At 39.8% G+C, this 23,599-nt stretch overlaps 1 protein-coding gene across 4 annotated transcripts in view; it reads right to left on the bottom strand.

Moving 5' to 3' along the window:
* Positions 1 to 23,599, bottom strand: part of pcx (pecanex) — a 514,715-nt gene that overhangs the window by 34,128 nt on the left and 456,988 nt on the right. For all 4 annotated transcript variants that reach the window (XM_067155270.2, XM_067155269.2, XM_068229749.1 and 1 more), the window contains one exon: positions 10,711 to 10,994. In XM_067155270.2, the coding sequence (XP_067011371.2) occupies positions 10,711 to 10,994 (284 nt within the window). The remainder of the gene's footprint in view (positions 1 to 10,710; positions 10,995 to 23,599) is intronic.

Genomic DNA, 23,599 nt, shown 5'->3' on the forward strand with positions numbered 1-23,599 from the left:
GTTTATATTCAATACCACTAATGTAATATTACTGTAGGAGTCACGATTAATGTAATATATCTTTGTACAATTGTCCTTGGCTGATGATAACATCAAACATTGTCGAAACCGGTACCAAATGTAAATAAACGTGATGTTTTAAATGTAAACCTTCACGTAATATATTGTATTGAAAAAGTGGATATTAACTTTCCCATTTCTCTATTGTGAATCTTGATTCAATACGGAACCTGAAGAATGAAATTCTTAATGTTAAACAGCTCAACTGAAGTAACTTGCAAGCTCCAGAAGATCGGCGCGGTGTTTACAACGTCAAGTGCTGTAGATTCATATGCTGATGATGACCCAGACTGGGGTCGAAACCAGTACCATTTCCACTTTTAATTAAATAAGCATGTAATCTCTACATCTCTTATTTACTTGTATTGAATAGGTTGAACTACCATATTAATTATTTCAATTTAACTGTGATACTTTTCAATACGGAACAATGAAATTTTTATCTTTAAATGCACAAGCTAACCAAGCTAAACAAAAAGCCTTCTCTTACATGGGCCTTAAGATCAAATCAAATCAAAATCTCTTTATTTGCAAATGAGGTGTCTACCTCGGTGGCAAATGGTACACTAAAATACATTATTGTCAAGCACTAAATTTTAAATTAACAAGAAAAGAATTTTTTTTCTAGAATACAATAATATACAATTTATGCTAACAATTTTTTTCTATTAAACAAACAGATCATCCTTAATAAATTTATATTGTTTATAAAATTCTACTTATAACATCTCATATACTTACATAGTCAACTCATATACAGTATGTGGAATTACTTCAAATAATACTATGCAACTGGTATAAGATTAAAATTTACATTGCATTTATTTACTTTTTTTCTTTTTTTTACCATTTTGGAACCTAAGTAGCATAACGACCTGCTGCGTCTTAACCAGAGCCCCCTTTTGCCACCACTTTTCAGAGTTCCTGAAGGGCCTTCGCAGCTACCGTAGCGGTCCCAGGGCCCTCGAAGTCCCCACTGTACTTCACCCCTACAGGTAGTCCCCTACTTTGGCGGTCCAAACTCCATGGACCAGGGGATGGAATTAATTTTTTTTACACACATTTTTTATTTACAATAGACTGCACTGGTCAAATGCACTCTAACATTTCATTTCTTTTCCCTGTTGCTGTTTATTCTCTTCTTGAATACCTGTACAGATTTTGGAAAAGGATCAAACACTACCCCTGGTAAACTGTTCCACTCCTTCACGCCCTTCCCAATGAATGAAAATTTACCCCAGTCGCTTCTGCTAAAATTCCTTCTAATTTTATACTTGTGGTCAGTTCCGCCAATATAATTATTTTCCAACTGAAGCCTCTCACGGATTTCTCCTCATGCTGCTTCCCCTGTACAGGCTCTGTACAATCCTGTAAGTCTAGTTTTCTCCCTTCTCTTACTTAAAGTTTCCCAACCAAGTTCCTCTAACATTTCTGATACACTACTGTTTCTCCTGAAATCCCCTGTTACAAATCTTGCTGCTTTCCCCTGCACACTATCTATTTCTTTTATTAGGTATTCTTGGTGAGGATCCCAAGCACCGTTTGCATATTCCAATAATGGACAAACCATACTTAAGTAACTTTTTTCTTTTAATTCTTTGTTGCATCCTTTAAGTAGCCTCATTATGACATGTAACGATCTGTATGATTTCCCAACAATGTCATCAACATGACCCTTCCAGTGCAAATTACTTTCAAATCTTACACCTATGTATTTGCACTTGCCATCTTTTGGGATAACTACCTCATCCAAAGTATATTCAGTTTTAAAGCTCCTGTTTGTAAATGTTGTAACCTTCATATTATTTTCTTCAACCCAAGATCGCTAAATTAGGAAAAGATATAGACTTCCTAAAACAATGCATTTCCTATAATCTTACCCCCAAATTTCTTCAATGTTGCATCAGGAAAACCCATTCTTCTCCTCCCATATTAAAAACCCAAAGAATAACCAACAAAATTTGGTTAAAAAACGAAATTAGTTTCTTACACAAGAAAAAATCGTATTTAAACAACAGATTATATGAAACACATCTAGAAATTACTAATCTTCTCCCGAGTTCTCAATGGAACCTTTTCCTAGCTCAAGTTGACAAATTATTTCATGAATTGTCAATTAAGCAACAAACCCTTGAGGAAAAACTCAACATTCTTAAGAACAATTCCTCACATAATTATCAGTTTAAGAAAATTATCACATCCTCCAAAACCATTGAACAATTCCATCCTCCTATAGTCAATTTATCTAAAACAACTCTGAGTGATGATGAAAACTTAATTCTTTCGAAAGGCCTCAAACACAATTGGCCCAAACTCAACACTTTCAATATAGCCACAAATTTAATCATTGAATCTGAAATACCCATCAACAAAATGCCAACAGAAGAACAAGATGAAATCAGATATGAAGTAAAAAAGAAAACTTGAAAATATCTTCATCAATAGCAAAAACACTTCTCCAAAAATAATAATAATAATAATAATAATAATAATAATAATAATAATAATAATAATAATAATAATAATAATAATAATAATAATAATTTTAATAAATTAATTAATGACAAACTAATTTTAGATCTTAAAAAGAAAATCAATGACAATAATCTCATCATCACCAAATCTGAAAAAGGAAACACCACCGTCATAATGGAAAAACTGATTATATAGCTAAAACTAAAAATTTCTTCAATGACTCTTCTTTTTCTATAGTAAAAAAAGACCCAACCAATAAAATCCAACGCCTACTCAAACAAACCTTAAAAAAACTCTTCCTTTCTCCTCACAGATCAAGAAAAAACTAAATTAATTAACATGAACCCAGGACTACCCACTGCCAAAGCCCTCCCAAAAATTCATAAAACTAACATTCCTATCCGTCCAATAATCAATTACAGACCCAGTCCCTTATACAATACTTCTAAATTCATCCAAACATTTTTACTAAACAACTTTCGATTTTTATCCAACAAATCTATCAAAAACACCTCTGATCCAATCAACAAATTAAAGAACTTTGACATCCAACCAAACTTTTCTCTCCATTCTTTTGACATCGTAAACATGTACCCTAGTATTCCAATTTCCAAATTATTCCCCATAATAAACAACAACTTAAACAAATTCAGTAATCTGATTAAACTTGAAATTCAAGACTTCATGTCAATCTTAAAACTGGTTCTCAACAATAATTATTTTACCTTTGACAACACCATTTATCAACAAGATGGTTTAGCTATGGGCTCACCAGCTTCAGGCATTCTAGCTGAAATTTACCTTGACTTCTTAGAAAACACAAAAATTAATAATAATTTCTCTAACATCCTCTTTTGGGCCAGATATGTCGATGACACATTAGTAATTTTAAACGAAGAATCAACCAACGCAGCCTCTACACTTCTCCTCAACAACATTGACTCTAACATTAAATTCACCCTCGAATCAGAACACAACAAAACTCTTAATTTTCTAGACTTAACCATTACTAGACATCCTTCTTCTTTATCTTACAAAATTTTCAGAAAACCAACCCAAACTGCAACCACAATACGACAAGATTCTTCGCACCCTCAAGCTCATAAACGTGCTACTTATAACGACTTAATTTTCCGTGCCTTCAACACCCCTACGTCTAAAAAAGATTTAAATAATGAATTAAACACCATCCGTAACATCGCTAAATTCAATGGCTTTAACAACTCCTTCATAAACCGTATCATCAACAAATTCAAACACCGTCCTAAAACTACTTTATCTAAAGACAAAACCAGACCCACTGCATTTTCCACTTTCACATTCACTCAAGAAGCTTATAAAATAACTAATGTTCTTAAAAAACATAACATGAAAATTTCCTTTAGAACCAACAACAGAAACTTTGATATATTACACAACTCTAAATCACTAAATAAATCTAATGCTTTTTCAAAATCTGGAGTATACAGATTCAAATGCAACAACTGCAGCTCCTCGTACATCGGTTAAACTGGCCGCAACTTCAACATCAGATACTCCGAACATATCAACGCCATTAAATACAACAGATTCTCCGCCATAGGACAACACATACAAGACTCCAAGCATAATTTCACCAATATTGAAAACGACATGAAAATACTTAAATACATTAACAAAGGCCCCCTCTTAAACACTACTGAAAATTGTTTTATTCACCTTGACCAATACTTCAACCCCAATTTCAACTTAAACAACATTTCTGAAAACCCAACATCCTATTTGACTTCTTAATTCTTCTTCTCAAAAATTCTAAATTTCAAAACCTGAATTCAATTTTCCATGCCTTATAAAGTTCCTACCCACATTTTGTACCTCCAGTAACCCACCCTAAACTACCCCTCCTTCATCCCTATCTTATCCTTTCTCACCACCTTTCAACTTTAAACCCTTTTAATCTTTTCTTATCCACTAATCTTCTTTCTTTATTAATTTATCCTATTTTTCTTTTCACCCCTAAAAAACTACATTGCCACCTTCATTTTGGGCCCTCACTTTCAAATTAAAACTCATGCCTTCCTTCCTCCAACTTTGACTACTTCAATCATGACCTGAATTTTTTTATATTCAAGAAACAGCGCACTCTGCATACACGTTTTCATTTGTTTCTGGTATTGCGCTTTTTACCATTTTTTCTATTCACTATTGTTTTTTCACGTCAACTGTTCTAAAAATCTTCAAGATCATAATTTCGTATTCAATTATATTGAATCGTATTATAAGTGTGTATATATATAGGTACATTTTCGTGAACTAAGCAAATACTTGATCATTAATCTATCCTTCAATCTCCGTCAGCGTATGAAACTACAGCACTTGACGTTGTAAACACTGCACCGATCTTCTGGAGCTTGCAAGTTACTTCGGTTGAGCTGCTGGTCTTCGGCTTCTTCATGACTAGATCTTCATATTTGGATTGTGTTGTGACTTTGTGCCTGACAGTGTATGCAGTCTGGCTCATTTAACTGTTCTCTGTTTTTCGTGAACATTGTGAGACAGTGCCAAACATTGCGTGTGCCGTGCTGATGCTCGGAAGATTACGCATTACTTCTTTTAAGTGACTTACATTCCACTTCGTCTGAATTTTACAGTGCCTACCCCCCGTCATTTTTATATCGCCTCTTCAACTGATATTGTGTGGACTTGACCGTTAACTTCTTTCTTACTTATGCATTGTTTTTCGAGTTATAATCGGCTGAAGATGTCCCAGACTGGGGTAGAAACCGGTACCATTTACACTTTTAATTAAATAAGAATGTAATCTCTACATCTCTTATTTACTTGTATTGAATAGGTTGAACTACCATATTTATTATTTCAATTTAACTGTAAAACAGCATTACCGAGCTCGTGTGGTCCGTCGAATGCTGTGCAACTTTGCCACAAATAGAGACATTTACATGAACATACATGAACATATTGGGAGCAATGCAGATGTTTAATGCTGCATGGAAATCCCTGAATGCAGACATCATCATAAACTCCTTTAGAAAATCTGGAGTGGTTTTTACAGAAGACGTCGCAGAAAGTGAAGTGTTGGATGATGAGGAAAACGAGGAGAATTGGAAGTGCTTGTGTACAACGTTGGATGTGCCATCTACGTTAAGTCTTACCGACTGCATCAATGTAAACAGTGATGTAATAGTCCACAAAGAAATCACCAACGAGGAAATTATGGAGGACATCATGAATGATAGAGATCCATGCGATGAGGAGGAAGAGGAAGACAACCCCCAAAATGATTGTGATCGACAGAGCTTGACTCTTCAGCAGGCAAGGAACATGGCACGTAGCCTTCAAGATTTTCTTGTGTCACGAAGTGATGTGCCAGAATCTGTTTTAAATTCATGTGCAGTGGTTGGTGACTATTTGGAACGAGCTTTTGTGTCTGGATCTGTTCAGAAGAAAATCACAGACTTTTTCAAAAAATGAGGTTCTGGAGCATGTGTAGACTGCTGGTACAATATAAAAATAGATTTTCTGAAAACATTGTCAATACTGTAACTCATAATGGTATTTTGAAGTTATATAGATCCTGCAACAGATATAACAGGGCAGATGACCTCGTAGTTCCGCCCCTAAAAACAACAATAACTAACAGATATAATACTAGGTGAGTTCTTAAGAATTGACTTATTTCAACAAAATTTCAGTATAACAAATTAATTTCAGAGGTCCCCAAAATTTTGTTATACTAGTATTTTACTGTATACAGTATTGTTAAGAATAGAAGACCTCAAAATGAATTTATCCAATCCGTAGAACTTCCTAATGGTGAGGTGACTAGGGATAAGACCAAAATATTACAGGAGCAAAGGCACTTTGAAACTTTGCTGAACTGTTATAAAAATGTCACCCCATTAGACGACAAACCTTATGACTTTGGCTGCACAAATACCACTAGTCTGACATGGTTGAAAGTAAAGACAGCAATATCTAAGCTGAAAAACAACACATCAACTGGATCAGATGAATTAAGTGTTGAGATGATCAAAGCACTAGGAGAGGTTGGACAACAGTAGATGTACAGGGTACTAAATAGAATCTGGAAAGAGAATGTAATACCCAATGACTGGAAGCAAGGAGTCATCATCGTATTGTTGAAAAAAAAAGGTGATAGAAAGAAATGTACCAACTACAGAGGTATAACTCTGCTGTCACACGGCCTCAAAATATACGAATCCATCCTTGAGAGCAGGCTTAGAAAATACGTTGAACCTACACTTGAGGAGGAACAACATTAATTTAGACCTCATAGATCAACTATAGACTTCATTTTTGCCACCAGAATGCTCTATGAGAAGTATTGGAACAACGGTAAAACACTTATAACTGTTTTTCTGGACATCGAGAAAGCACATGACCATGTACCACGCAGGCATATATGGGAATGTTTGAGACATAAGAAAGTGCCCGATGACGACATAGCACGAGTACGATTATATGATGAAACCAAGTCCAAGTGTTGTGTCCAGGTCCAGGATGGAAGGTCAGGTTGGTTCAAAACAAAGAGTGGAGTCCAGCAAGGAAGTTGTTTTTCACCACTTTTCTTCATAATAATAATGGATGAAGTTTTAAAAGCGGTTAAGAGAAAAGATCCAACAACTAATGCCCTGGTTTTTGCTGGTGATGTAATGGTATGGGGTGAGACAGAAGCGGAAGTACAAACTAGACTAGATCTCTGGCATGAAGCTTTTACAACCTTGGTGATGAGCAGAAACTCTCCAACTGTTCATCTAAGAATTAGAGATGAGGAGATGGATATTGTAGACAACTTCCAGTATTTAGGTAGTGTTCTGTCATCAGACAATGCCATACATCAAGTGATTAGCAACATAATACAGAAAGCTCTCAAATTCTATCACGCTGTACGTCAAATACTTTGGGATGAAACATTTCCGTTAGTTTCCAAGATCAGCTTGTACAAAATATATCTAGTACCTATACTGACGTATGGCCTGAGAGCAGCAACACTTACTGGACCAACAGACAGTCGTCTTTGGGCAACAGAAATGAAGTTCCTCCGTTCTTGTCTACAAAAAACAAAAATGGATAAAATAAGGAATGTGGAGATCCGGCAAAAGCTTGGATTGAAAAGAAGCTTGCTGGAGACTCTAGAAGTGAAGAGATTGCAATGGTATGGTCACATGAAAAGAATGGACCCTCACAGGACTCCTCGAACATACTTTCACCACAATGTTCCTGGAAAGAGAACAAGACCTGATGACAGTCATTCAATGGACGACCACGAAAGGCAATTAGTTGATGAAGAAATGGTGATGATGATGATGATGATAATGATGATGATGATGCTTGATGTTTAAAGGGGCCTAACATCGAGGTCAACAGCCCTTAATAGTACAAAATGAGATGAAATGAAATGACAACTTATGGATTGACGGATATGAATTTAAAACGATCAGTGGATCCGACCCACAGTGTCTCACATGCACAGAAGCTGGCACAAAACCATAGTATTACTGACCAAGGGACTGCTTCTTTAGAACAATGCTGAATCGTTTATGTTTATAGTCGAAAAAGGTATTTATCACTAGGAAAGTAGAACCATGCTATGTGTAATGTTGTGGTACTAATCAAAAGTAGCGGAGACTCGCGGTACTCCACAGATTATGGTACTAGTTACAGGTAGTGTAATGCGCACATGTAACACAGACCTATGGTGTTTTGCACATTGTGGCGCTATTTACAGGCAACGCAAACCTATTCCGTTCCTCACATAAGTGGACTAACCACAGGGACTTGTGCTATCCCGTGGAATTCCTCACATAGTGGGAACTGAACATAAATAATGCAGAACCATGGTGTTGCTCATATAGGGGTACGAAGCACAGGTACTGTAGGACCCACCTCCTGATTCACACAATGTCGCTACTAATCACAACCCTGTTGCGTACCTAACATAGTGGTACTACGCGCAAGAAAATGCGACCCATGGTGTTCGCTGCGTGATGGTACTAATTACAAGTAGTCTCATGGTTCTAACTGGATCATCCCTTGGTCACCCCTTTTAGTCGTCTCTTACGACAGACAGAGGATATCGTGGGTGTATTTTTCCTCTGCGTCCCCCACCCACAGGAGGGTCTTGTGTTTGGTCCGCGAGAGATAATTTATTTCCCTCAAGTCCGCCAGCACCTGGGGTGTGCCACGTGGGAGTATCACCTCTCTCCCTGCTACGCCAGCATAGTAGGTTTGTGGGGGGAGTGATGAAGAAATGGATAAAGAAATTACAATGAATGAAATTGAAATGGCAGTAGGAAAGATGAAGAATGGAAAAACTGCTGGAATAGATGAAATTTCAGTGGAGATGATAAAGGCAGCTGGAGCTGTTGGCCTGCAGTGGACATATCGAGTTCTCAGGAGTGTCTGGGAGAATAAGGAGGTCCTTGATGATTGGCAAAAATGAATAATCATCCCAATTTTCAAGAAAGGCGATAAGAAAGTATTGAAGAACTAGAGGGGAATTACTCTTATTATCCCATGTTGCTAAGATAATGGAAAGGATACTGAAAAGTAGGATTAGGTTGAGGTTTGAAAATCAGACACAGGAAAATCAGTTTGGTTTCAGAAGTGGAAAGTCAACAATAGACCCCATTTTCATTGAGACAACTAATGGAAAAGCAATGGAGCACGGGAATGATATGGTGATGACATTCAATGAAAATGAAAAGGCATATGACAGTGCCCCCAGGACTTCAGGTAGGGACAGTCTGGTGCAAAAAGGAATTGGACAGGTATTAATAAAAATGAGCATGGCAATGTACAAGGAATGTTGTAGTTGTGTGTAAACGAAAGTTGGTTCAAAATCACTAGTGTGCTGAGACAGGGAAGTGTTATATTGCCTAACCTGTTTACAATAGTAATGGATGACGACATGAGAACAAAAGCAACACATGGAGGAAGAGAAATGAACATGATGTTATTTGCAGATGATATTGTGATTGGGGGAGAAGAGGACATGAAGGTTCAAGAACAGTTGAATGTGGCGAGTGGGAAGATCAAAGAATGTGGATTGAAAATAAGTGTAGAGAAGAGTAAAACTCTTCTTATGACTAGAGGGGAGAAAGGGAAAGGTCAGATTAGACTTGCAGACAAGCCCCTGGAAGTAGGAGATGTTCAAATACTTGGGGAGTGAATTAATGGTGAATGCTCGACTGGATGCTGAGATCAGTAAGAGGATTCAAGCTGGAAGCTCTTTCTATCACATGTTACGGGAAAAATGTGTGCCAATGGAAGCAAAGGAAACTATGTACAAGATGTATTACGTACCCATAACAACTTACGGAGCAGAAACTTGGACAATGACAAAGAAGGATGAGAGTCGAATACAGGCAGCGGAAATGAAGTTCTTGAGTTGTATGATACAGAAGAGCTGAAGAGACAAAATAAGGAATGAGAAAATCCAGGAAGAAATTGCAATGATAGAACAGAGAAGAGCCGACTAAGATGGTTTGGGCACATAAAGCGAATGAGTGACGAAAGAATGCCAAAAAAAGGCGATGAAAATGCAAATGCAAGGAAGGAGAGGCCACGAACGAAGGACACAATCCAATGCAGTATTATAGAAAGAAACCTAGACTGGAGGAGGAGTGGTGGAAAGACTGAAGAAAGTAGGGAGGAACCACATTTGCCCCTTCCCGGCTACAGCTGGATAAAGGGAAATGATGATGATGATTGTGATGATGATGAATTACAGAAATTGGAATGTGAGGAGATTAGAAAGAGAGTAATGGCTTTCAGCAGAGTACTGTGGAACAAAGAAGTACTGAATATGTGGACAACAACAAAACAAGATAAAATCCTAAGAGGTATCATAGGGAAGACAAGAACAAATGGAATCAAAAATGAGTACAGAATAGGGTACAACCAAGCAAGCTGAAACAGCATGGACACATGATGTGCATGGGAAAAGACTGAGTTTCAAAGAAAATATTTACACAGAAACCAACAGGAAAGAGAACACAAGGAAGGAACTGTGAGAGAGAATGAGAAAGTTAGAGAAGAAATGACCATCAGTCTAGATCAGCCGTCTATGGGCCTGTAGTGGATGATGATCTTGATACATTCGGAAGCCAAGCTCCTTATTTTAGCAGTAGCTCACAACAAACAATTACTTACTCGAACCCTCTGCAGTACGGGTTCCTTGTCTCCAGATGCAGTCTCCGTCTCTCTCTCCTTCTCGCGGGCTCCGCTGCCCACGCTGCCCTCCGCCGCAGACAGCAGACCGGCGATGCTCGCCAGGGTGGAGGACGAAGGTTTGCCCACGGAGGCGAGGCTGCCGCGATTTCCTCCCAGAGAGCCCCGGCTCAGGCTTCCTCCGCGACCCACGCTACCGCCGATCTGCGTGCTGTCCATAGACTGACTCCCTGAAGTGTTGTGTCCACTGGACGGATGCCCATACCCTATGGAAGAAAATGAAATAAAATAGTGAACTCGAGCCACTCCATTCTCCATGTGGAAACTCGTCACATCAACACACCTCTTATACTTGTGCAGTTCCATACATGGAGTTGATAACTGCAGCAGTCTTGGACTTTTTCGAAAATGTATAAATTGTTTCAAGAAAAGACTTGTAAGCTAGTAGTAAGTGATCCATATTTATCTACATAATGAACAACACCACCATACACTAAGGGTGCAACTTACCCTTTCCCCCCTATAACGATAATTTATAGTTACTTTTCTTGCTGTTTGCAGTGTAGGTAACCACACAGTTTAGGGACCCTACTTGCCGATACAGCCTCTTACAGTTACCGTTAAGCTGCCACGCTGGCAACCTACAGTCATGGTTGTTGCCTGTAGTACTGTTAAAGTCGCTAGTGATACATTTACGAGTATATTTAAAGCTTATTTTCTTTTTCTGTGGCAATGTAAATCTATGTGGCTAATACCAGGTAAGCAGAATTGTGGCATGTTCGAATAATGCATGAAATTATGAGGAACCCATCATTTTACAGTCCCATACTTACGTAGAGAATTCCATTGGGATGTCTAAGAAGCAAGAAAAATCTGCAAGAACTCCTCCGAAAAGGAAAGCAACATTAAGTCCTTTACAAATAACAGGTCAAGAAATGCAATTGAAACACGAAAACAGATGACGATGATGATGACGATGATGATACTTCTTGTTTAGAGGGGCCTAACATCTAGGTCATCGGCCCCTGACGGTACGAAATGCAATGAAGAATGAATGGATGAGTATGAATGTAAAACAATCAGTGGATCCTCACCTTCCCAGAGACAATATTACTGACCAAGGGGCTGCTTCCAAAGTACAATCCTGAATCGAGGATGCTTGTTGTCTAAAGGAGTTCATTATCCATGTCAACGGTCGCTCACAATGGTACTTATCGCTAATAAAGTAGAACCGGTATTCGTCATGTTGCGGTACTAATCAAAAGTACCGTAGACTCACGGTGTTCCACACCTGATGGTACTACTCACAAGTATTGTACGTCGCACAGGTAACAAAGACCTCTGGTGTTTCTCACATAATAGCACCACACATAGGTAACCTCACATAGGTGTACTAATCACGGGCGCCGGTATTCCCGTGGTGTTCCTCATATTGTGGGTACTAATCAAAGGCAACGCAGACCCACGGTGTCGCTCATATAGTGTTACTAACCACAGGCAACGCCCAGACCCATGGTGTTTCTCACAATGGTACTAATCACGGGTACTGGAAATCCACAGTGAACCACTCTCTGCTGCTACTAATCACAAAAACTATTGGGTACGTACCAGAGTGGTACTACTCACAAGTAAAGGCGACCCATGGTGTTCCCCTCGTGATGGTACTAATCACAAGTAGTTTCATAGTTCTGTTTCAATCATCCCTTGGTCACCCCTTTTAGTCTCCTCTTACGACAGGCAGGGGATACCGTGGGTGTATTCTTCATCTGCATCCCCCACCCACAGGGGGTAGACAAAGAGAAAAAAGAAAAGAAGAGATCCATCACTTCGAGAAATGAAGTAACGGACGAAGAAAGGCAATGGCCACGAAGGGCGTGAAAACGAAAGACTCCCTAGGTCTCGAATGCTCTAATACCATCCGGGTGTGAAAGGAACAAGAGTTGACCAAGGGAGGTCGGACAGGATAGATGAAAGTGAGGAGCCTGGGAGAAGTGGAAAAAATATGCCAGGATTAGCTAAGGGCCCCACAGTTGCCAACCCACGCTCCCAAGTTGAGAGCCCCTGAGGCCCCTTTTAGTCACCTTTTACAAAAGGCGGGGGATACCGTGAGTGTATTCTTCATCTGCGTCCCCCACCCACAGGGGTAAACACGGAAGACGAAGAAGAAGGTGTCACTCGTAGTGATACGGACCTAATGATAAGAGTTTCAAAATTAACTGGGGTAAGTGTTTATTTTAATCTTGTTTCTATGATAAGTTTCTGACATAATGACTATCAGTTGAAATGGAGGAATATTTCATTATGAACCTAACCTAATCACGTATACCCACGGTTTGTAGACTTTGTGTATTCATATTTACTTACAGCCTATGCGTATGTAATATATTTCCTTGTGTGTATTCTTGCAGCGTGGTTTCAGTTTAGTCTGAGAAGTAACAGGAAATTTCAAGAAGAGAGTTGAATTTTCTACACCAGGTAAACGCCAGAATCGAGAACATCCAGTGACCGGCATAGGCAGTTTTTCTAAGGAAGCAATAGCAAGGTTTATTCAAGATAAATTACATAAAGGTAAGGTAACTTCACAAGGAATCTATTGCAACATTATACGCAGGTGAGATAAGCTCCCAGAAATGTTTTGTGCATGTATTGACACATGGCTCCTTTGAGCCCCTTGTGACACGCTTTATTCTTCTCACCACAGGATAAGTTGTAACTGTAAGAAAGGTTTTCGATCACATGAAAGCAGATTATGACATTTATTTGTACAAGGGCTCAGAAACATCATTAAGAAGAATTTATTTTATATAAAAATCTTAGAATAATTTACCTTCATCAGGTGTCTTTGGTTTCAAATGTGCATTTCACTTTCAGGGTCACCCACATACTCCTGAAATAAACCACACAAATCTGGACATGACGTTCAAGGAGTAATTTGTCGACCTGTGTCCGAGGGAGGAAGACTGGTTATTGTTCATGCTGGAACGAAAGATGGCTTTGTACCTGGTATGTTCTTACTTTATTTTACTTCATTTTATTATAGTGAGGTGATATCTCTTTACATAGTTATGAGGGTATTTAGGGTTTGTAGTACGGATGTAGAGGGGGGGGGGCACGTAAGTCTCTGATAAGACCCCAACTTGAGTACAGTTCCCGTGTATGGGACCCTCACTTGGATTACTTGATTCGAGAAGTGGAAAAGTTCAAAAGAAAGAAGCACGATTTGTTCTGGGGGATTTCTGACAAAAGAGTAGCGTTACAAAAATGTTGTCGAGTTTGGGCTGGGAAGACAAGTTGCTGGACTAAGTGGTTTGTTCCGAGCTGTCGGTAAGGAGGTGGTATGGAATGACATTCGTAGACGAATAGGTTTCAGTGGTGTGTTAAAAGTAGGTAAGATCACAGTACAATGATAAAGTTAAGGATGAAAATTGGGGCAAATATTTGTTTTTAGGAAGGGAGTTAGTTTACCAATAAATTTCCAAATTGTTTGCAATTATTGAAAAAAGACTAGGGCAACTGTCATAAGTGCAGATCAGCGATGACTGGCACTATATCAGAACTTACTGCTCACTGGGTTCTGTATGTGGTTCTTGATTTTGACTTCTCCACTGTTAAGGGATCTCTTAGTTATTAAAAAGACCTGCAGGTAATCACTTTAGGCCAACAATTAACTTTAGAGAGGTACTTCAATCAAAACTTCTCCAGTGTATTTTCATATAATATTACTGGATATTTGTATCAGTAAATTACTTATATTGTAGGCCTGCTTGTTGTGTATTCGACAATCTCCACCTGAATCAGTGATTGTTGAACACCTTCCAAGGGTTACATTTGTTCTAAGCTACAAGGGTTGGGGCAGCTTTAAGATGCCAGTCCGGTTGGAAAATGTGACATACACAGACGAAAGGACAAGTGTGTGGACAATGAATTGCACTGAAATAACGTGACACACTAATTTATTACGTAGTATACAGGGCAATATGGCCTTGCCTGTGCAAAAAATGACAACATGCACTTCTCCTTCACTGACACAAGGATGACCTGGTTGACACATAAAGTTGACATGACAAACCTGGGCCTAAAGACCCTCAAAGTAGTCCCCTGCCACTGACACCACACGCTGCCAACGACGTGAGAGGCGCTGAAAACCATCTGCCTCAGCATTTGCCGCACCATGTGTGAATCGGGTCACCTGTTGGCGCACAGCATTAGCAATGTCCTCTCATGTTGCAAACCGCCTGCCACGTCGCGATTCCTTAATCTTTCGAATGAGATCAAAGTCACAGTACGGTGAGTGCTCCAATTCTTCCCATCCCCAACGTCGCAGTAGCTGCCCTACACACTCTGCTTTATGTGGTTTTGCACTGTCGTGTAGGATTATTGACTGTCCACAAGATCCGGACGTTTCTCCCGAATGCCACGTTGTATCTGTCGCACCAGGAAGTCCCTGTAGTACTGTGTGGTCACTGTTCTGCCACGTGGAACAAAGTGACAAACAATGACACCCCTGATGTCATAAGTGACGATCACAATCAATTTGACTGGGGAAGGATTGACGGACCTTCTGCCTCCTTGGTGATCCAGCATGTCGCCACTCCGCGGACTGACGTTTCAGTTCTGGTTCCTATGCCCTGGCCCAAAATTCATCGATGGCGATTATTCGTGACAAGAATTGATCGCCGTCCTGTTGTCAGCGTGCAAGGTGGTCGGAGCATATTGCATAGCGCACCCACCTTTGAACTTCCGTCAGTGCATGCGGTACCCATCGCGAGCGATTTTGCGCAGTTGCAGCTCATTACGCAATATCCTGTGGACGGTGTGTTTCTCAGCGCCACTTGCCCTCTCTAACTCCAGTAGCGTTCATCGTCTGTTTTCATCCAGGAACTGCTCGATGACGGCACGTGCCACGTCGGTCCGCACACTGACAGGTCGATCCGAACGTTGCTCATCACTGGTTGACACACGTCCTTGCTGAAACTTTCCTACCCACCGTGCTACTGTACGGTATGGTAGGGCATTATTCTCAAGGGCTTCCACTAATTCACTGTGACATTCCATCGCATTTCTCCCTCGGAAAACAACCGTTTTGATGTAGGGGCGCTGCTCAACATGGGTTACGTCCATCTCGCACGACACTCACCAACCGACTGATTTCACAGTCCTCGCTGCGTTACCACCAGCTATCACAGCGCCATCTGTTGTTCCGCATACACACTATGCCAGCAGAACTTCCACATGACACATTTACGTTTGTGATCCATTCACATATCTACAAGAAAAAAAACTAGTTGCAATGACTTTTGCCTCAAAATTCAAATTAGTGTTTATACTTATATCATTCATACAAGAGTGCGTGGACTTCTAATCTAGATATAGGCCTACTAATGAACATACATTAATGACAGATGTTAGGATAAAGTAGTGTAAGTAATAATTCATTGACTTCTTCATCAGGTGACTTTTTCTATAATTCAACAGATATCACAATTTTTGTCAATTAATAGGCCTATCCCTGAAGAGTGTGAGCTCATAACTTCATTCTAAAACTTATAATTCTTGCAGGTGCTGATTTGATATTTGCCACAACATTATCATGGTGCTATGATGATGATAGTTGTTGAAAGGGGCCTAACATCTAAGTCATCGGCTCCTAATGGTAAAATATTAAAATGTATCCACTGATTAGAGTTTTTTTTTTTGTTTTGCTAGGGGCTTTACGTTGCACCGACACAGATAGGTCTTATGGCGACGATGGGATAGGAAAGGCCTAGGAGTTGGAAGGAAGCGGCCGTGGCCTTAATTAAGGTACAGCCCCAGCATTTGCCTGGTGTGAAAATCGGAAACCACGGAAAACCATCTTCAGGGCTGCCGATAGTGGGATTCGAACCTACTATCTCCCGGATGCAAGCTCACAGCCGCGCGCCAACTCACCCGGTGATTAGAGTTTAAAATAAATGGTGATGAAAAATGATTATGAGATTAAAACAATCAGTGGATCTAATTCGCAATGCCTAATTTTCTAATAAAAGAATAGAAAATAGAGGTGATAAGGCTGGACATTCAGATGTATACACAGAATTCAAGTTATGAGTTAAAATACGCAACACGAACTAAAATAGAGTCAATTTAAAGATAAACATTTCATAATGTCCCGTACTGAACTGTAACACAATTAAATTGGAACAAGAAGTAAAGTGGTTCAACCTATTCAATACAAGAAAAATAAGAAATGTAAATTTTACATTCTTATTTGATTAAAAGCGGCACCGGTTTCGACCACTATTCTGGGTCATCATCAGCCGATGAAATAAAAATACAAAACACACAGGATAAGTCTAGAGCAGTTCAAGAAGCACTATAACACTGTGTGAAGTCGAATTGAACTGTATTGTATAATACCAGATCATTCCAACATTCAAATTTAAATTCATACCTTACGCTACCTCAATTACGATCTGAACTCTCATCTTCAAGAAATAACACACTAGGCATGTACATGTTTCATTCGTTTGCAATATTGCGCTCTTTAACATTTTTCTCCTCACATTTGGTTGTTTTTAATTTTTTGTTTATGTCAACTGATCTGCATCTCTAAATAATCTATCATACAAGATCCTATATAAACATTAATATATACTTCAATTATATTAAATTGTATTACATATTTTCACTTGTAGACACATTTGCAGGCTTGATCATTGAATTATTCACAGAGTTTCAATAGCATTTAGAAGCACAGTGCCGGACATTACATATGTTGTGCTGCTATTCAAGAACTTGCACCTTGCTTCATTTAAAAGACTGTTAGGATCTTACATCATGCAGTGTTATACTGCTTCTTGAACTGCTTTTAGTGAAGGACTTATCCTTTAGTTATTGTTTTCCTATGTATTGTTTTATATTTTTATTGGCTGATGATCCAGAATAGTGGTCGAAATCTGTGCCGCTTTTAATCAAATAAGAATGCAAAATTTACATTTCTTATTTTCCTTGTATCGAATAGGTTGAACCACTTTACTTCTTGTTTCAATTTAATTGCAATGGGATAAAAGCGTAGTTGACAAAAAATGCACTAAGACAAGAACAGCATAACACACGAGAAAAAAAACCAGTATCCCTCATAAAATGGATGATGAGCTCTGTGGATTGCTCGTCATCACGCAGGATGAGGGAGATGGTACGCGGGAGTTTTAGACTACGGTGCAGACCGACCAGGTCCACGCACTCCGTAAGGATGTGTACCACGGTAAGATGATTGCTGCAAGTACACACCGAAGGGGGTTCTCCTTTCAATAAATCTGAGTGCGTTGGTATACCGTGGCCAATCCGAAGACGACATAATACCACTGCTTCCCTCCGCGAAGCCCAAAGGGAAGTCCTCCATACCTTCATTGTTCCTTTCATCGCTCTCAGCTTATTTTGAAGTGGAATGGCCTGCCACTCCATCCCCAATGTGACATAACCAGATGTTTCAGCTGAGAGCGAATATCACTTGCTGGAACCTTGTAAGGCAACGGGGGCAGTGTAACTGCCTCCTTGGCAGCCTTATCTGCTAATTCATTGCCCTCTACACCCATGAGGCTTGGGAGCCACATAAACATAATTCCGGTGCCATCATCCAAACACCCGGTCAGCAGGTCCTGGATCCGCTGCACCAGAGGGTGCCGAAGGAAACAGGTATCAATAGAATGTAGCAAGCTCAAGGAGTCAGTACACAGAAGAAAATATTTTAGGTTCCCAATGGGAATCAACATCTACATCAGAAGAAAGTGTCGGCGCTCATCGGAAAGTGCATACCGCAGAGCAAAGAGCTGTGCTGCTTACACACTACAGGTTTCCGGGAGAAGAAAAAAAAACCTATCAGTGTTGACAATGAACGCACAGCCTATTTTAGTGTCTGTTCTCGAGCCATCCGTGTAAACGACGACTGAACCTGGATATCGGCCAACAACGGACAGAAAGAGCCTCCGATAAATCGAAGGGTCCATGTTTTCCTTTGGGCCAGTGTGCAGATCCAGTATTATTTTAGGACGTCGTACTAACCAAGGAGGTACCCCACGTGGTTGTCCGACAAGGCAAGGAACCGAAGGTACGTGAAACAATCTGCGACTGCTATCCAAGCGTATTCCAACCGGCTGCGTTGCTCGAGGACAAGCAGCGTACACCGACGGTGTCCATTGTTGACCCGCAATGATAGCTTGGGTGAAGTGGCATCTGTCGCAAGTTTGCAGCATACGCCAGAAGGAGCTGATGGCGCCTCAGGTGTAAAGGTGGCACACAAGCTTCAGCGAGCAGGCTAGCTATGGGGCTTGTTTGAAAAGCTCCCGTCACCAACCTAACCTCGCTGTAGTGGATGCTGTTCAGTCTCGCAAGAGCGCTTAGTCTTGCTGAACCATATGCTGCACTGCCGTAGTCTAACCTGGATAAAATATGTGCCCGATAGAATCGTAGGAGCACCGCGCAGTCAGCACCCTTATTAGTGCTGCTAAGAAACTTCAAGATATTAAGCCTAGTGATGCATTGCACTTTTAGGCGCCACACGTGTGGCTCCCACGATAATGTACTATCGAAAAGGAGCCCAAGAAATCGGTAAGTGTCAACTACAGGAATAGCGACATTTCCTAAATAAAGTTCAGGAGGTGGGTGAAGAGTACGTTGGCAACAAAAATGGATAACAGAGGTCTTTGTGGTGGAGAACCAAAAGCCACGTTCGAAGGTCCACTACTTCACTCTCCTAACAGCTTGCTGTAATTGTTGCTCTGCGACTGCCATATTACACAAGCTATGGCGCAGAGCAAAATTGTTCACATATAGCAACGGTATTACTGCTGAACCAGCAGCAGCAACAATACTGCTTATGGCAATCGCGAAAGGAGTGACACTAAGAACCGATCCCTGTGGGACTCCATTTTCCTGAACGTGGTATTGGGAATATGTCTTTCCTACTCTGACACGGAATAGACGGAGGGACAAAAAATTCGCAATAAATACCAGCAAGTGACCTCGGAATCTCCATTGATGCAGGACTGAAAGGATACCATATCGCCATGTGGTGTCATACGCCTTTTCTAAGTCAAAGAAAACAGCTACCAAATGCTGTTTGCAGAGAAACACATCCTGGATAGAGCTCTCCAGGCATACCAAGTGGTCAGTGGTCGAGCGAGCGGCTCGAAAACTACACTGGTACTTGGACAAAAGTCCTTGTTTCTCCAGACACCGCACAAGTCGGCGATTTACCATCCTCTCAAACAGCTTACACAGGCAGTTTGTAAGACAAATCGGTCGCATACTTAGGATCTTTGTCAGGCTTGAGGACAGGAACGACTATGCCCTCTCGCCACTGAGGCGAAAAATCGCCCCTTATCCAGGTTCGGTTGAACACACGAAGGGGATATAATAGACCATCCTCACTAACGTGTTTCAACATCTGATTATGGATATTGTCAGGTCCAGGAGACGTGTCCTTGTAAAGCGCTAAGGCACTGCGGGGTTTCCACTCCGTAAAGGGCAGGTTGTAGTCCTCTGGAGCCTGAGTGGCAAAACGAAAGCGATTACGTTCTGCCCCCCACTTCAGAGCGAGAAAATCACGATGGTAATTCCCGGAGCCAGATACATCTGCGAAATGACTAGCTAGATGGTTAGCAATTGAGAGTGGTTCAGTGATGGCACTGCCTGCAATGGAAATTTCCGGTACAGAAGATGATCCTTGGATACCCGAAATATGTCGAAGTTTAGTCCACACTTGAGATGGAAAATGTGACATAGACAACACATACCTCTCCCACGAAGCTTTCTTACTTTGGCGAATAACAACTCGCGCCTGAAAACCGTAAAAGTACTTAGTGGGATGTAAAGCTATTAGCATTATTATTAAAAGGAAGGACAGATATGCCCTATGTGGTAAGTCCTGGAACGTATAGAAATTACAGTTAAAATTGAAATAATTGATAAAGAGACTCAACCTATTCAATACAAAAGAATAAGAAATGTAGTGAATTACATTCTTATTTAATAATAAGTAGAAGTGGTACCGGTACTATGTGTGCGAGAGAGTGCAGTAATTTTAGTGTGTGTGGTGATGAAGAACAGAGTAGTCATGTTTTTAAAGAACACTGCAAAAAGGAACTAATTGTGATTTGTTCTTTTTTAACACCCACAAAATGTCTAATAGCTAAGTGTTGTAATGTTCTGTTTTACCAATAATTATTGTAGTGATTTATTTCCAATTTTAAGGGGACAGTCTGGAGATATCTAATACAGTAAATAGATTTCCACAAACATTTATGGAGATGTCACCTACATAAAAGTAAAGACATACCCAAAATTGATTTGATATGTTATTAAGAGTTAAATTTTTTTTAAATTTCAGATCCATTTTCTTCATGAAATTTAATTGCAACGTTATTGAAAATTTGTAATTTGGTAGATGATACTTTTTTTTTTAACTCATCTGCGAATTTTTCTGTATATAATATACTAGCTGATGTACCCGTGCTTCGCTATGGAATTCTATGTTGTATACAGAATTCTACGTTAGGTAGTATACACGTTGTGAGCAAGATTGTATTAAATTGCATAGCTCTTAACGTAACCCTAGAAACGCGACGGAGAAGTCACCAAATGCCTTTTCTCATATGAAGACTGGGTTGGGGAATTTTCGTTGTAATGGTAGACCTGGTTGCCTACCATCAGTCACAATCAGGTTGGGGAGTTTTCATTATAATGGCAGACACTCACTGTTCACCTGCCTTTTACATCCTCAGAAAGACAGTCTTAGTGGTTTTCCCCACTGAAATGAACATAGGTCATTACAATGACATTAGTAGGAATGGCGCGATTAAAGCAATGCTTTCATATGAAATACTCGATCAAACAAAAAAACCACACATTTTCTCACTTTCACCGAACAGTACTACACTGCCGATCTAACTCCAAAGTTCCAGAACTGCAATGACCAACCCGCACACAGCCGTGATGCGTGAACACACTCAGACTTTTTTCGGTGGAGGGGGTGGGGAGCGTCGAATAGTGGAGAGTCCCAGGGCAAAACCTATGTCCTTTTACTAATCTGTTTCCTAGGAATACCCGATGAGTCGTGAAATCTCAATTCACTACACTGGCAGCGGAAAAACCTATCTGGGCAAATTATTCCTCCAAGTGACTTCTCCACTGCTAATTTGGAATAAAATGAATGTAAAATTGAATAAAAGTGAAGAGGAAGAAGCCCTTCTTAAGAAACGGCTCTTTTCAGGGTTTATTAGTGAACTGTGGTACTATAATTTGGAATAGGCCTAAACTGTAATTGTAGACCAGGTCCAAGTCAACCACCGCCTGAAGTGAGCACACTGCTCATTCAGATTAGGGATCGAATAGCTGGAATACTATGATGAACCAGTGTGTTACGTACCACCAGTATCATAAAATGTATGAACCAGAGGAATGGCATGCTAAAGAAGAAAATTTTGTCACTCCCCAGCTATTTCCCGCCAATATTCAGTCTGGCTGTTATACTCGGTACACAGCAGTAATCCCATCTATAGTAGTTGAATGGCAGCATAAGAGACAAACATCACAATAAACAATGGTCAATGTAATGTTATTGTTGATATATCTTATGCGCTTTCGATATTGTAGGCCTTCACATTTAGTTTTCTTCCGACTCTGCAATACCACTCTTACCATAGTCGGTACTGTAAAACTTAATAAAGCTTAAATGATCAGAAATTGTATTCTCTATAACTATTGTTATGTAGTACTTTTCGATAAGACCAATAACATACGTATTTTAAAATTAAATTTTCAGCGCCTTCCCCTAAACTACAATTTCATCCAGGGTGAATAAAATTGTTTGTAGCTTAGACTGTAGTTTCTTATTCCCCGATTCTATATACTGGTTTTCTTAAATCCTGTTAGCCTATTTTCTCGTGGCTCGGCGTTGAATTGGACTTGGCAACAAAAATACAAATTAATTAATATCTGTGTTCATAGCCAGTACGGTAAAAATGTATAAGACATAAATGATCGTAAATTTAATTCTATATAACTTCAGTTATGTAGTAATTATCGATAGGACCACTAATAATATAAATATTTGAGAATTAAATTGTAGGCCTTCCCCTAAACTACCATTTCACTCAGTGTGAGTAAAATGATTTATAGCCTAGATTGCAGTGGGTCTTTCCCTGACTTTGCATACCAATGTCCATTAAATTCTCTTCAGCCGTTTTCTCGTGATGCATGTACATACATACAGACAGACAGACATTACAGAAAAGTAAACAGTGCATTTCCTTGTTGCTGAGGACATGACCGAAACAGAAATACCATTATTTTCAAATTCTGAGCAATGTACAGACAAAACTCTTATTTTATATATATATAGATATTGTGAGACATTTCAATTATGTAGTTTTTATATACTAAAATTTGGGATATAAAGATCCCTACTGCCTGAAAAATCTTGCAATCAAAAATTCCATGCATAGGTTTCCTATGGGGAGTACTGAAGCCCGCCCTTATGATGATGCTCGTCGGGGATGAGAAGAGCTGTGTTTTGGTGGTTTCTCTCTCTTCCCACGACGACCTGAGTCCAGGCTGCTGCTGTATTCAAAATAAAAGTCACGCACATTCTGGTTTAGTGCAGGTATATATATTATGCAAAAACAACAGAAACTCAACAAAATCGCAAATCAATACCGTTTACAGCCACCTTCGGCCCTGACGATCACGAGGTTCCATCCAACTTGTTTTGTGGCAGATGATCCCATTCTTGAACAGTTGCAGGTGAACAATTGTTGCCTTTCATTGAAGCCATGCACGTTCAACATCCAGAATGTACCAGCCACACCAATTGCTGAATGCCGTGGATCTCGAG

This window comes from Anabrus simplex, chromosome 11 (assembly GCF_040414725.1).
Source record: "Anabrus simplex isolate iqAnaSimp1 chromosome 11, ASM4041472v1, whole genome shotgun sequence".
Lineage (NCBI taxonomy): Eukaryota > Metazoa > Arthropoda > Insecta > Orthoptera > Tettigoniidae > Anabrus > Anabrus simplex.